Source organism: Larus michahellis, chromosome 2 (genome assembly GCF_964199755.1).
Source record: "Larus michahellis chromosome 2, bLarMic1.1, whole genome shotgun sequence".
NCBI classification, from domain to species: domain Eukaryota; kingdom Metazoa; phylum Chordata; class Aves; order Charadriiformes; family Laridae; genus Larus; species Larus michahellis.
In genome coordinates, this window is record NC_133897.1 from 104,218,872 (window position 1) to 104,232,570 (window position 13,699).

General features: G+C 47.2%; 1 protein-coding gene across 1 annotated transcript in view; it reads right to left on the reverse strand.

The window, feature by feature from the left end:
• The window catches only part of SCGN (secretagogin, EF-hand calcium binding protein), a 29,218-nt gene extending 18,268 nt beyond the window's left edge, over positions 1 to 10,950 (reverse strand). Inside the window, exons 1-2 of the mRNA XM_074573593.1 lie at positions 10,810 to 10,950; positions 10,018 to 10,088 (exon numbers count right to left, since the gene is read on the reverse strand). Of these exons, the coding sequence (XP_074429694.1) occupies positions 10,018 to 10,088; positions 10,810 to 10,882 (144 nt within the window). The 5' untranslated portion in view covers positions 10,883 to 10,950. The remainder of the gene's footprint in view (positions 1 to 10,017; positions 10,089 to 10,809) is intronic.
• Between the last annotated feature and the right edge of the window lie 2,749 nt (positions 10,951 to 13,699).

The window sequence follows — 13,699 nt, forward strand, 5'->3', positions numbered from 1 at the left end:
GCACTGAGGGCTGGCGACTCCCAGTTAAGAGGTAAGATCACTATCCCAGCAGTGATCTTGCAGGGACGTGCCTGCTGTGGAGGTCCTCCTCTGGGGCCTTCCTAGTGGTGGCCCTGAGTAGGTCCCAGGGCACGGCTGCAGGATAGTCCATCCCCATGGTGGTGGCCCTGTGGGCTGCATGGCTGGGTGGCACCTGTGTCCCTGGGTGGTGCTCACTGCCAGCCCCCCTGCATGCCGGCACTGGGGGCACAGCACACCATTGACCACGCACATACAGTTTTCTTTCCCCTTGGCGTTATAACTTCAACTTGTGCTATTTAAATTGTCTTCTGATGGCACCTTCATGCTTTGAGACACCTCCCCAGCGTTAGGCAAGCCTATCAGTTGCCGACTTCAATAGGCTTGCAAAGTACTCTGAAATTATCCTCCTCCGTGCCCAGTAGGATAAGTTATTTCTGAAACGATAATCATAGCTGATATTTGAAAAGTGCGCTGCGGAGTTCAGACTAGTCACTTGTTATGGGAGCTTATGGCTCAACTTCGTGTCAGCTATTAACCACCACTCGTTGAGCTTTGTGTGGCAGGAACACTGTTATCTGCATAAAAACAGGACTGCCTCTTTTTTTTTTTCTTTTTCTTACTTTCAACTGATTTAAACTATGAGATACCTGAAGTATTTATAGTATTTACACAGCTCGAACAGGTTTTAGTCTGTGATGTTACTCCCCAGTGCTTTTTTCAAACTGGACAATCTCTCTCTGGTCATTAATAATCCATTTATGAAGCACAAAAGATGACGGATCTACTGAAACCCAATCTTTACTCCCAAAGAACAAAAGCGAAGCAAAAGATACTACACAAACTAGCTTTCCCAAGATGAGCAATCAAGGAAAAATTGTTTGTGTATTACGAATTTTTACACTGAGAATGACACGTCTTGGTTTATGATCATTAGGTTTCAAAGGTGACCTGTATATTTACCAAAAAAAAATCCAATCCCAGGAGATTAAGAGAGATCAAATAAGCCATGCCATTTCAAGTAGAAACCAAAGTTGGGAGACCTGGTCTCCAAAGTCAACCTGCTGGTGGTGCAGACCTGCAATCAGTTTGCTCTGATTGCCTTTTCATTCCAAAAACATTTAAAAGCCTGGAAAAAACCGTGCACATAATCTGCATGACTTGTTCCCCTTGACCAAGCAAGGACATGAACTGCAGACTCCTGCTGTATTTGCTTACTCTGTAATCTGATTTTGGAGGGCTGCAGCCTGTGGTGGGGCAGCCTGGGCAGGCCGCAGGGCAGAGCCAGGACAGTGGGGCGGGTGGCTGGATGTGCCGATCCCTCCCTGAAGGCTTAGGGAACAAGTTCAGTTCTCTGGCTTGTTTCAATTTCGTTCGTGTACAGTTTTGCCTCCAAATCAGAGCTTCGGCGTCACTACAGGATGCTGGGAAGCTTGTGCATGGTTCAGCAGGAACGTCACACCTAGACAAGAGCGTGCCCCAGAAATGGAGGGAGAAAAGTATTTGGACAGAAGTGTTGTCTATGCAATTTATGAGCCGAGGACTTTACTAGCCAAAGATGTTGTCGTTGGTCTTATTTGTACTGGTGCAACGTCGTGGGAGCCCTAGGAAGGGGGCACTCCAGCTGTGACTCCAAGCTCTGCTCAGAAGAAACGAAACAGACAGGGACAAATAACAAGCAAAGCCAGTCAGCGGGGAAATAAAGAGAGACAACATGGGGACTATCAAAATTTTTAAAAGCCTTGTAGACATCGCAATCAATTGCAGTCATATAAGCTTATTACGCAGATTGCTTTTCAATAGTGTTAGTGGTTTGTACAGGCAAGATTCCGGTATCCGTAAAAAGGACAAAACGAATATTGGCAGGTAAGAAATGACGGTTGAGGCAGTTTCTGCAGGCATGGCCTGGGCAGGGATCCAGCAGCCAGCCGGACGTGTGAGGGGGCATTTCTCACCCAGCGCCGGGGCCGGGGATGAGCTGGGATGTTGGGGCAGCGAGGGGCTGCAGAGGGGCACCCGGCGGGCTGGGGGCTACAGGGGTCCCCTCGCTGCCTCGGCCACCCTGCGATAAGGCTGCTGAGGCCAAAGGTAAAAGCTTGGCAGCTCGGTGGTCAAGAGGATTGATTTTTTTTTTTATTCTCTGCCTTTGGGCTCCTACAAATATTTCCTTGCCTCCCAGGTTGGGGCAAGACCTGTGACAGAGGGAGAAAGATCAGGAGCAGGAGAGGAAGAAGGGGAGACCTCCAGGTAGGAACACGCAGGGACAAATGGCATTTACACAGGAATACGGGTGCTGCACCGGGTGCTATGGCCACCATCTTCCCCGGGAAGTTTGTTTTTCCTTCCTTCCCTTTAATTATTAACTTGCTGTTTAATTACAGATCGCAACAAGCAGGAAAGCCTAAAAACCAAACACACTCTGCTTTCAAATGCTTCAGGCTCACGCTCCATTTATTCAAGCTCTGTGAATTACAGGGGAAGTAATAAAAAAAAAAACACACCACGTTTTTACTCTGGAAAGCAACTGTACAAATAGCACGATACAAATTCATGTCTCTTGTCTCGATGAGCTGCGACAGGGGGAAATGGCTTTGCAGCAAGAAAACAGCTTTTTTTCATCGGAGCTAATGCTGTCTTGACTATGTTGCCCATCTCAAGCAGCAGATGCCTCCCCACTTTCAGAGGTTTGCAAAGCTTTCTCAAGTGTTCACTGCTTGGGCTAAAATTTTGCAGACTTTTTAGCAGTTAGATAAAATTTCCCTTTTGTGAACGTTTAAGTGAATGCTGTTGCATCCTTTCTGGTAGCTGCCTTTATGGGGAGGCCTTTTTTGTCGTTCCTTGTTTTCCCTGCTGCATGCACCTCCCTGAGTTTCTGGAGGAGAATTTAATGAAGACGTAATAGCCCTAATTGACAGAAGAGCACAATCTCCCCTGAATTGCTGTCTACTTAAGGCAGAAACAGCTATAGAGATGCTCACATTTTTCATCAGTCAACACTGTAATGAAGAGGATTCCCTGCCACAGTCAGGAAAACATGCCTGAACCAGGACCTGCCTCCAATTTTGCCCAGGATTGAGCTAAGATAGAGTGCGGCTGCTGAGAGAACAAGTGCTTGGCAACAAAGGGTCCTGCAGCAGAAGTAAAGCCCCGGCAATGTCTTCCTGATCCTCATTTAAGGGGAAAAAACCCCAACCCTCTGCTAATTTGCATGAATATGATCTTCATTGGTCTATAAGGATGATGGGAGATACCCCGGAATAGTTGCTTCATGTGAGTTGAAAAGCTTCAGCTGCCCTGGTCCCCCATGGGTCGGATGCTGTGTGGTTTCCAAGAGCCGCTGCATGTTCTCACTGCCCAGTCAAGGAAGGGATCCTTACTACGTACCATGAGGAGGAGGCCATGTCATTTTTGTCCCCATAAAAGCACACAGTTTAAAATATTGCTAAAATATTTAAAATGTGGCTTTGTCACATTTCTCAGGGATAAGGAGTAAATGTCTTACTGTTGCTGCTCTTCCACAGAGTTTTGCAGAGAAAAGCTTCTATGTTTCAGGTTGCCAAAACAAATGAATTTTCTGCTTTCTCCTTTCCATGTCCAGTCTTCGTCTTCCCTTTTGTAAAAGCCCTTTAAAACTATTTGGCATCACAAAGGTAATCTGGTTTTTAAAAATCTTTGCTATAATGGAAAGGGCATGCTCACTTTTTTTTTTTTTTTAAATCTCCACTGTGTTTAATTTCTTTGTCGTGGTTGGTTATGATTCTTCGGAAACCTGGCTGTAATCTGTCTTTTTTCTGAATCCATTCCTTTTATATTGTTGCACTCTTTGCCTCGTGCTGTCTAATTAAATTTTTCTCCTTAAGAGATCCTTGTGCTTGGCAGCAGCTTGCCTTGGTGAAAACACCCCTATGAGTCATTTGTTTTGGGGGGTAACAAGCGAATGTATGGAGCACTGTGGAGCCTTTCCTACTTGATGAAAGGGGATGTCTCATTTAATTCCTGACGATCAAGACAGTCTTGACATGATTTTTAGAAGCAAGGGTATAAAGAGAAAGAAGAAACTAAATGTAAGTGACTATTGTAGCCTTGAAAAAAAGTGAGGCTGATCTGAAAATGCTGGCTTGAGCGCATATTTCTCCTAACAACAGTTCAGCTACATTTGATAGAAGGGCAACGGGTCCCAGAGATATCAAGTTCCTACAAGATCTATGAAAATAAATTAGATCTGCCAAGAAGGCTAGTAGGAAAGCAAGCTCAACAACAATTACCATTCCAAAAGCCACACAGTACAGACAGGAGGCCAGCAAAGACCATATGAGACATCAGGAACGTACACGTTGACCTTACAAGAAGAACTTTTTTTTTGCCAAACATTTCTTTTTTAAATCTCGTAGCACTAAAAAAATGAATCACACGAATGACTTCATTTCATCTCTGCAGCTGTACATTGAACTGCCTGCATTAGTGTGGGATTTCACCCTGCAGCTCCCGGGACAGCTTCTCGTTTGGGCCAATCTTGCTTACTTTAGCTGCAGTGCTATCACTTGAGAATTTGGCCCTGTATTTTGGTTAGGATTTACTGTAATCCTGCATGCTACAATAGATGAGCACTTATCCTGTCATACCGTGTTGTCTTTTGGTTCGTTTTTTAGCTCTCATCAGCACATATGTGGGAAATATTTTTTCACATAGAAGACATCAGCATCCAACAAAGGCTAGTCTTCCCTGGGTCATCATGGCTTTGTGGTTAGGCTTTGCACAGGTTCTTTGTTCTGCCCTTTCGGCTAGGCTGAAAGGTTTTTAACATGCCTTTGGGCAATGAAAACACATTGTGTCTGGTTTTTTCCCATAGGCATGTTGAATTTGCATTTAGAGATAGAATCATAGAATCATTTAGGTTGGAAAAGACCCTTGGGATCATCGAGTCCAACCATCAACTCCGCTCTGCGAAGTTCTCCCTCACACCATATCCCTTAACACCACATCTAAATGAGTCTTAAACACATCCAGGGATGGTGACTCCACCACCTCCCTGGGAAGCCTATTCCAGTGTCTGACCACTCTTTCTGTGAAGAATTTTTTCCTAATGTCCAGCCTAAACCTACCGCACTGCAGCTTGCACCCATTCCCTCTTGTTCTATCGCTAATTACCTGTGAGAAGAGACCAGCACCAACCTCTCTACTTCCAGGCACTTGCTGTGGCCTGCCTTAACGTGCAGGAACAGGAATAGGAACTGCTCAGGCTAATCAAGGCTTACAAAAGCCACACCTAACAAAATAACTGTATTTGGCAATAGTCAGAATCATAGAATGGTTTGGGTTGGAAGGGACCTTAAAAACCATTTAGTTCCAACCCCCTGCCCTGGGCAGGGACACCTCCCACTAGACCAGGCTGCTCAAAGCCCCATCCAGCCTGGCCTTGAACACTTCCAGGGATGGGGCATCCACAGCTTCTCTGGGCAACCTGTTCCAGTGCCTCGCCACCCTCAGAGTAAAGAAATAATCAGGATTGACTCAGGGTTTAGATTTCTGAATTAGTCTGGGGGAGGATGCAACACGAATGCTTTGTGCTAGGGATCTTCTTGCTCTTGACCTGTTGGTCACCAGAGACCTGGTCTATGATCCGGGGTCTCTTGGGGTGGTAAAACGTAGAGGAAGTCTGTTTTGAATGGCTTTGAGGCTGGCTGATATTTTGTCTGTTAAACTTTGTTTGAATGACCAGCTGCTGTATTCCTGACTACACTAAGTTAAACGCATAATTTAGATAGACGACACATTGTGCAAGGCAAGAATGAAGTGCAAGAGTAGCTGGAGGCTTCTCAGCTTCCTTGTAAGTAAAAAGCAAAGACAAATCCTTTATGGCTGTTGAGGGTGAGCTCCTGAAGATTAACTTCAGTCCCTTCCAGTCATAACTGTCCAGGTGGTTTCGGGGCAGGGGGATTATAACAGGGCTAATACCTGTCTTGCCTGATCAAATTTACACTTCAAAAAGTTTTACGTGTAGTCTTTTACACACTTAGAATTAGGTGAGGGCAACTGACTTTTATCCAAAAGTCTTCTGTCTAATTTTAGTATAATTTAAGCAAAGTGAAATAACTTTCTGTGAAAGCCCTACAACCATAATGGCAACATGCATTTCACTCTCTATCTGTCCAGACACAGGAAGTTTTATGGAAACTTTCAGTAATCCAAACCCAAAATGTATAGCCATTCATCCATAAAACTCTTCTTGCTTAATTATTATGAGAATATACATAGACCTGCATTAAAACTATAGAAAGTGCAAGCAAGGAAGATCCTAAATGATCTCTATACAGAAATAAAGATGTACAGCAATATAAGAGAGAAAGGCAGGGGCTGTGCTCCTGTTCCAATAACATTACTTTTTCAGTGCTGAAATAAACTGTCCTTTTCACTACGTTTTCACCTCAGTGTAAAAACTTTTAGAAAACGCGTGGAAAGCTGTCCATAATGTAGAAGACAGAGGTTTATGAGTGAGTAGAAGAGAGCACGGGCAGCTCGCAGCAGCAGCAGGAGGTTGGAGGCTCAAATGGTTAGAGAGAAGTCATAGGAGTAACAACAGCAGCAGGTGGATAATGCCAGCAGTTCACAAACCTGCGCTGGTGTGTGGCTCAATTATCCTCCATTCTGCCTCATATCTCCCAGACAAACCAAAGCACAGAAGCCCCTCCATCATCTCTCCATGGAGAATTTATATAAACTTTCACTGAAGCTTTATGGATATGTAACACACACCTGGAAACTGAAGGCATTTTCTTAGGAAGAGAATAGAATAGAATAGAATAGAATAGAATAGAATAGAATAGAATAGAATAGAATAAAATAGAATAGAATATTGCAGTTGGAAGGGACCTACAACGATCATCCAGTCCAACTGCCTGCCCATGTTATTAGGGGCACTGTCTAAATGCCTCCAGCAACTGCCCGTTGCTGGAGGACGAGAGACAGAAGGAAGCATTTGGGATTTGGGTTGGTTTATTGTAGGCTACCCTTGTTGCAAAGTTTTCCCTTCCCCCCCAAAAAATTCTTGATGGTTCAATAAAAGATGATGAATTAGCCTCCCTTGCTGGATGGTATTTCAAGTTTCCCTCCTCCCTCAGAGCCATCAGGGAGAGCTCTCTCAGCTTCCTGATGGGCTCCTTTTTGCATTGTTTTCCCAGCTGCTCCCATCCCCTGGCATTTAGTGTCAGCTGGGGATGCTGCGGGGTAGCTGGGAAGAAAAACAGAGCTGAAGGACTACAGTGGTCATTAAGAAAAATAACAGCTTAGAGAGTGCAGGGTGAAAAAATATAATTATGAAGCCATTCGCTATTCAAGCAGAGACAACTTCCAGCGCTGATAACATTACTTATCACTTGCATAGCACTTCAGACACAGTCACTAATTAATCCTTGTGACACATCTGGAACTTATGCCAGTACGTATTACTGTCTCCCCCTTTCACTGTGCAAGGAAACTGAAATGTTAAGAGCCTAAAGAAGAAGTAAAGGTCAAAACAAGCACTAAAACACAGAGATGCTCAATCCCAGCTCTCTCCTTGTATCACAAAGGCCACTTTTTTTTCTGTAGGACGATGAAAGCCAGTGCAAAGGTTTACCCTCTCGCTATAACCACAAGCCTGTACACTATAAACCATATGAAAAAGAGAAAAATGGCTCAATGTTGTTAGACAAACTCATTACACAAAGGTAGTGGAGACCTTTGTTTCATCCAGCGCTACAGGTGGCCCCCATGCCTAGGGGAGCGGGGCAGGGGACTGCTCTCAGTCTCCCAGGACAAAGCTCCCCGTGGGTTTTCTGCCACCGAGGCAGGCGGCTCTGCCTGCTGCCCGCTAGATGGGAAGGAGACTGTTTGGTCCCTACACAACCCTGAGAAACAAAACCAGACTGCTTGGCAAAGGGGAATAAGGCAACACACCCCATCTCATCACTCAGGGTAATACCGCTTAAGGGGAAATACAGCCAAAAATACGCAAGAAAAACGGGGGAGAAAACCAGAAACGCTTGAGAGCCTGTTTGAGCAGCCTGGCAGTTAGTGAGCACTGCCTTCCAGAATTAGCCTATTTCTTCTGTTTAATAGGGAGAGAGGGAGTTGGTTCAGCTTTTTCTTTTAATGGCAAAACCTAGACAGCAGAAGCAAAGGAGATGCAAACTAGATGAGGGTGCTGGTTTAAGCTAGAGTCATCTGAGCAGTGGCTTTTGGCAGTCAGTGAAACTGTCCTTGATTTCTCGAAGCAGAACAGTTCATTGCTGGAACGCCCTCAATTTGCATGTTCTGCGTGCTGGTACCTAACACAGCACAGTGGAGTTCACACTGATTATCAGCAAGGCCACAAAGCTGCAGTAACGCACGAGGTTTGCAACCCAGCTGGTGTGATGCTGGCTCCAAAATCTCATGTAAGGGATGTGCAAGAGCAGCTACGGGCTCGAGTGGGGCTGGAAGTTTCCTCTTGAGCTCCCCTCATCAGGAAGCTGCTTGCAGTCTGAGATCCCTGGCCAAACCTTGGATTTATCACCAGCTACAGCTCACTCTAGAGAACCCCACTCGGAGGTCTCTTGCTCCAGCGACCCGCTGCAGCCTTGAGCTCTGCAGCCTGGTTTTAAGCCTCTCCTTCAACCTCTCACTTTTGCTGCCACTGGGTTCATTTGAGCGTGCTTTCCTCTGGTGTTTCAATACCCCAAGACTAGCAGCTCCCAGTTTCACCTTTTATTCCTGGGTAAACAATTATGAGCTTTTCAATTTCTCTTCAAATCAGTTTTTCTGTGTCCCTAATGATTCTTAGCACTTACTGTTGATTTTTTTTCGGTTTGCTTTAAAGTATTTTTCTGTGCCTACCTGTTCATCTAACCATCCATGCTCTAGAAAGACATTTCTGCAGAAACAGCCATTTCAATCCAAATTTACTTGCAAATTAAATAAAAACTTTCCTGAAAAAACATTCACAGCATCTTTTTTTTAATTATTATTATTATTGTTTCCCCAAAGATCCAATAATCCTAATAGGCTTGTAAGTATAATTCTGATTTTACACTTTATATTCATGAATGTATGCCTTTTGTTAGCTACTGCCTTTTCATTAATTACTTTTTCCTTAAAGGAATTGTTTCATCTCTGGTTTTGGCACTCCCTCTCCTTCCATTTGGAAGATGCTACTCCTTTTCTCTTCCTAGTTGACCATATGCTGTGCAGTGAAAATATTAAGCCCGTTATCAGAATACATTCTTTATGTACCTCTGAGCAGCTGAGCAGAGTGGAAGGATTTCCCTTCACTGGCGGTGACAGTCAAAGGCAACTTATGACCTGGAGCTGAGGAAACCAGCCCCTGTAAATTGTCATGCAACTTCTGGTAGAACTGAGATGCAGAGAGTGAGGGAGGGGAAATGCTGTCAAAAATATGAAAGAAAACCAGGGGAGAAACCCAGAAACACTTGAGAGACAGATCTTGACCTTATGAGCAACATAATTGACTCCTGGTTGGCTTCTAACTGTCTCCAGCAATATAGATGTACATCTTCCTCCTAAGCACCATTTAAAATTCATGACAGTATATTGGTTAAAAATTGACCTCGGAAAGAAACCTACCGTATTAACAAAACTAATCATCAGTCCCTTAAATAAATCATCACTGTTGGCCTCCCCCTCTCCCTGACAGACAGTGTGCCCGTGCTTTTTCATTTGTTTCTGGTCAACAGCAGTAAATGACTTTCTCTCCATGCTCCCAACCAGCCCCTTCAGCTGGTGCCAGCTGCTGTCTCACCGTGACAGCAGCTGTTGGACTGAAAACAACTGATGAAACTTCTCAGGTGACTACATTTGTTGTCATACCTGCTTCAATGCCACCTTGTTGCCAAGAGAAAAGGTCTTTACCTCAGGGATTGCTAAGGGAGCTTGCGATCAGAGAACAAGAAATAAAAATCCTCTCTCAGCGTAACGACCTTTTTGCTCGGACTTGACGCACGATCAACGCAGCACAGAACTTACTTCTGGTCCCAGTTTCTCCAGGAGATGATGGAAAAAATTGTCAAGCTCCTTCCCTTCTATGTAACCATTGTCTAAACAAAAGTGAAATATATTAATGGTCAGGTGGTGCTGCCTGAGCTCTGGGAACCACATCATGGGCTGTGTGCAGGGACCCCAGGGCTGCGTGGTGAGGGTTTTAGCTGGGGGCCCAGCCTGCCCACTCCGGGAGTGTCCCACTCAATTTGATCAGTTCACATCTGTGTGGGTGCTGGGCACAGCATTACGGAGCTCCCTTAGAAGTTTCCCTAACAGAAAACTTTTCCGGAAAAAACACCACAAACTGGGACCACAAGAGGGAAGAGTAGAAGGAACGGGGAGGTGACGAAAAGGGAAAAACTTTGGGGTGAAAAGGAAGATTTTCAGAGCTGGTATTAGGGCGTGATGAGGAGGAAGACGGGGGTTTCTGAAACACCTGCAGGATCCCATGGGGATGAAGGTGTTGGTGGGCACCCGCTTGTGCAGACACCCGTCCACATGTGCAACAGCCAGGGCACCCCACTCTGCACCCACCACCATGTGCACCCAGACGGGCACAGCACCCCGACGTTCATCCTTCCCGCAACGTGGCACCCACCCACGCAGACAACCCCTTGCACGGCACCCACCGGGACGGTCACCCGTCCACCCCACCTCCCACCTACCCGCGTGGGCACCCCATAAGCGGCACCACCCCCAGGGGCGCACCCAGCAGACACCCCCGCGCGGGTCCCCCCACGCGTGTCCCCCGTCCCCCCCGCGTCTGTCCCCACTTGCCGTCGGCGTCGAAGCGCCGCCAGGCGCCGAGGAAGGCGGCGGCGTCCAGGCGCCCCGGGGCGCCGCTCTCCATGGTGCTGCCCGCCGGCGCCCGCCCCACGCAGCCCCCGCGCAACTCCCCGCGCAACTCCCGCGCAGGCTCTGCCCGCCGCCCCACGGCGGCCCGGGCTTTGAGGGCGGCGGCCCCGCCCCGGGGGCGGCCCCGCGGGGGGGCGCGGGGAGGGGGGGAAAGGCACCCCCCCATCGTGGGCACGGCCCCGCGGGGTCCTTCCCGCCCGCACCGCGCCCCCCCTGCCGGCGCTGCTGCCGCGCGTCCGGAGACGCCTGGCTGCACGCATCCCACCCATGAAGGGTGCGTGGGGTGGCCATGGAGCAAGGTCCGCGTCTCAATCAGGGCGTGCTTGGGCACAGGGTTTGGCAGGAGGGATCTGGGGATTCGCAGGTGGAAACACCCGACCACGAAGCCACCACTTCCAAAGAGCCGGGCGCTACTTATGAACATCTTTAAAGTTTCAGAAATCCCCGGACGAAGGCAGAAGTGCTTGGGGGAAACGTGAGACTTCAGAGAAGAAGTGGTGTTAGGGGAAAAAATAAGGGAAAAAACCCAAGTTTGCTAAAACTTGTAACCCTCCTCCTCAGTTTATGAAAGTGAAGCAGGAGCACGCAGGGTTCTCTCACCTCCTCACCCCTCCCAGCTGACTGGAGGGTTTCCCTCGCAGGGAATGGATGGAGATTTACACCCTCTTCCTCCTGTAATACTAATCAAAAGAAGAAACCTTGGGGTTAGAGGTCTCAGTGCTGATGGATAGAGAAAGGCTGATATTTATATTCATGATGGTCCTGCCTGGGACGACATGTGATTTGTATGTCACCTGTAGATTTACCTGCAGTGATTTCAAGTACCTGTGCCTTGGGCTCTGTGTCTTTGTGTGTGCTCCCAGATTCATTTCTAGCAACTCCATTATCTCCTTTGAAATCCCTTACAGATAGTTTTTTCCATGTTGCTTCTGATTACATATATATATATATAATGCAAATACTGATAGCTTTAGAGCAGCTCTCAGAAGCAGAGCAGAAAAGGCTTTTTAAAAGCATTTAATGTTTGCCCTGAGCAGGGTCCCATTTGATCTGAGGAAAAAAAAAAAACCAAAACCAACAAAAACCCAACACCTGAAGAACTAAAAGCTGCATTTTACTCAGGAAATATCAGGTTGGCAAATTACATTATTTCAGCAAGATCACAACAATGATGCCCAGCTTTTCCAAAGTGCAAGGGAAAAGGAGATGCTGCAGAGCTGAAGCCTTTAAGCAGCAGCGTGCCAGTGCCTCAGTACAGGGGTTGGTGGCCGGCAGCCTGGGGTCGGTCACCTTTGGACTCCAGAAAAATTATTGTCAAGATACTAACACGATGGCGTGGCTATAAGCAGCCCCCAGGTTTCATGAGCGTGCTCAGACGGGGATCCCCAGCACAGCAGAAGGCCATATGGCCAGTAGCTAATGACACACGTGGAAATCTAAATTTTTAGTGGACGTCTGCACAAGTCTCTTGCTGGCATCACCAGCCACTCCACAGGTTTCTCTTTGACCCGTTCTTGCCTCACTGCCAAGAGGCATTTCTAGCCCCAGGGTGACGGCTTCCCCATGGAACTTCTCCTGCAGACTCTTCTCCCCAGTGCTTTCTACCACAGCTCGCCAGCAGTGTGTGCCCCCTGGGAGCTGCCTAAGCTACTGCTTGGGATGAAGTCACCTGGCGCTTCCCCATGGTATGGTGGGGCATGAAGGACACTTTTTGGCCCCATCTCACTTCCCAGGATCCAGAGCCCATCTGCTCCAGATAGGTTTTTAAGAAAGAGCTGCCCATCAGTTTCTAGCAAGGCTTGTAACCTGGCTTTGGAAAGCATGACCATGGCTGATACCAGCAAGGGTGCTTGGTAGTATGATCATGACAACTAGTTTCTTACTAAAAATGTTCTTAACAAAGGTAACTTAAGAGGAAATACTACCCATGTTTTGAAATACTTGCAAGCGAAGTGCCCCGCCATTCGACACGGACCACGACAAGGAGGTTTTATGGGAACTGGTGCAAAACTCAGGGCATTGAGAAGAGGTTGTCACAGCTGGTTCTCCCCCATGCCTTCACAGGAGGAAGAGCAGGCAAGAAGCATCACCTCATTTAAACTGCCAATATTAATTCAGGATCTCACACAACCTCTGTGAAACCAGGTCGTAGATAAAAAAGGGCCTTGAAGCTTAATGGGCTCTAACAAAAACTCATCATTACCTGTGCATGAGGGTGTGGAAGATACATTTCCATCCATCTGAGCATAGAATCATAGAATGGTTTAGGTTGGAAGGGACCTCAAAGACCATCTAGTTCCAACCCCCTGCCCTGGGCAGGGACACCTCCCACTAGACCAGGCTGCTCAAAGCCCCATCCAGCCTGGCCTTGAACACTTCCAGGGATGGGGCATCCACAACTTCCCTGGGCAACCTCTTCCAGTGTCTCACCACCCTCAGAGTAAAGAATTTCTTCCTAATATCTAATCTAAATCTACCTTCTTCCAGTTTGAAGCCATTATCCCTCGTCCTATCACTACATGCAGCTTTCTTGTAGGCCCCCTTCAGGTACTGGAAGGCTGCTATAAGGTCTCCCTGGAGCCTTCTTTTCCCCAGGCTGAACAACCCCAACTTTCTCAGCTTGTCCTCACAGGAGAGGTGCTCCAGCCCTTTGGTCATCTTTGTGGCCCTCCTCTGGACCCGCTCCAACAGGTCCATGTCCTTCTTGTGCTGAGGACAACCATCCCCGTCCTCACGCGCCCTCAGTGCTGGCTGTCTGTCCCAGCAGAGAGAGGCTTTGCTTTCACACAGCAGCAGAGCATGCTTGCAAAGT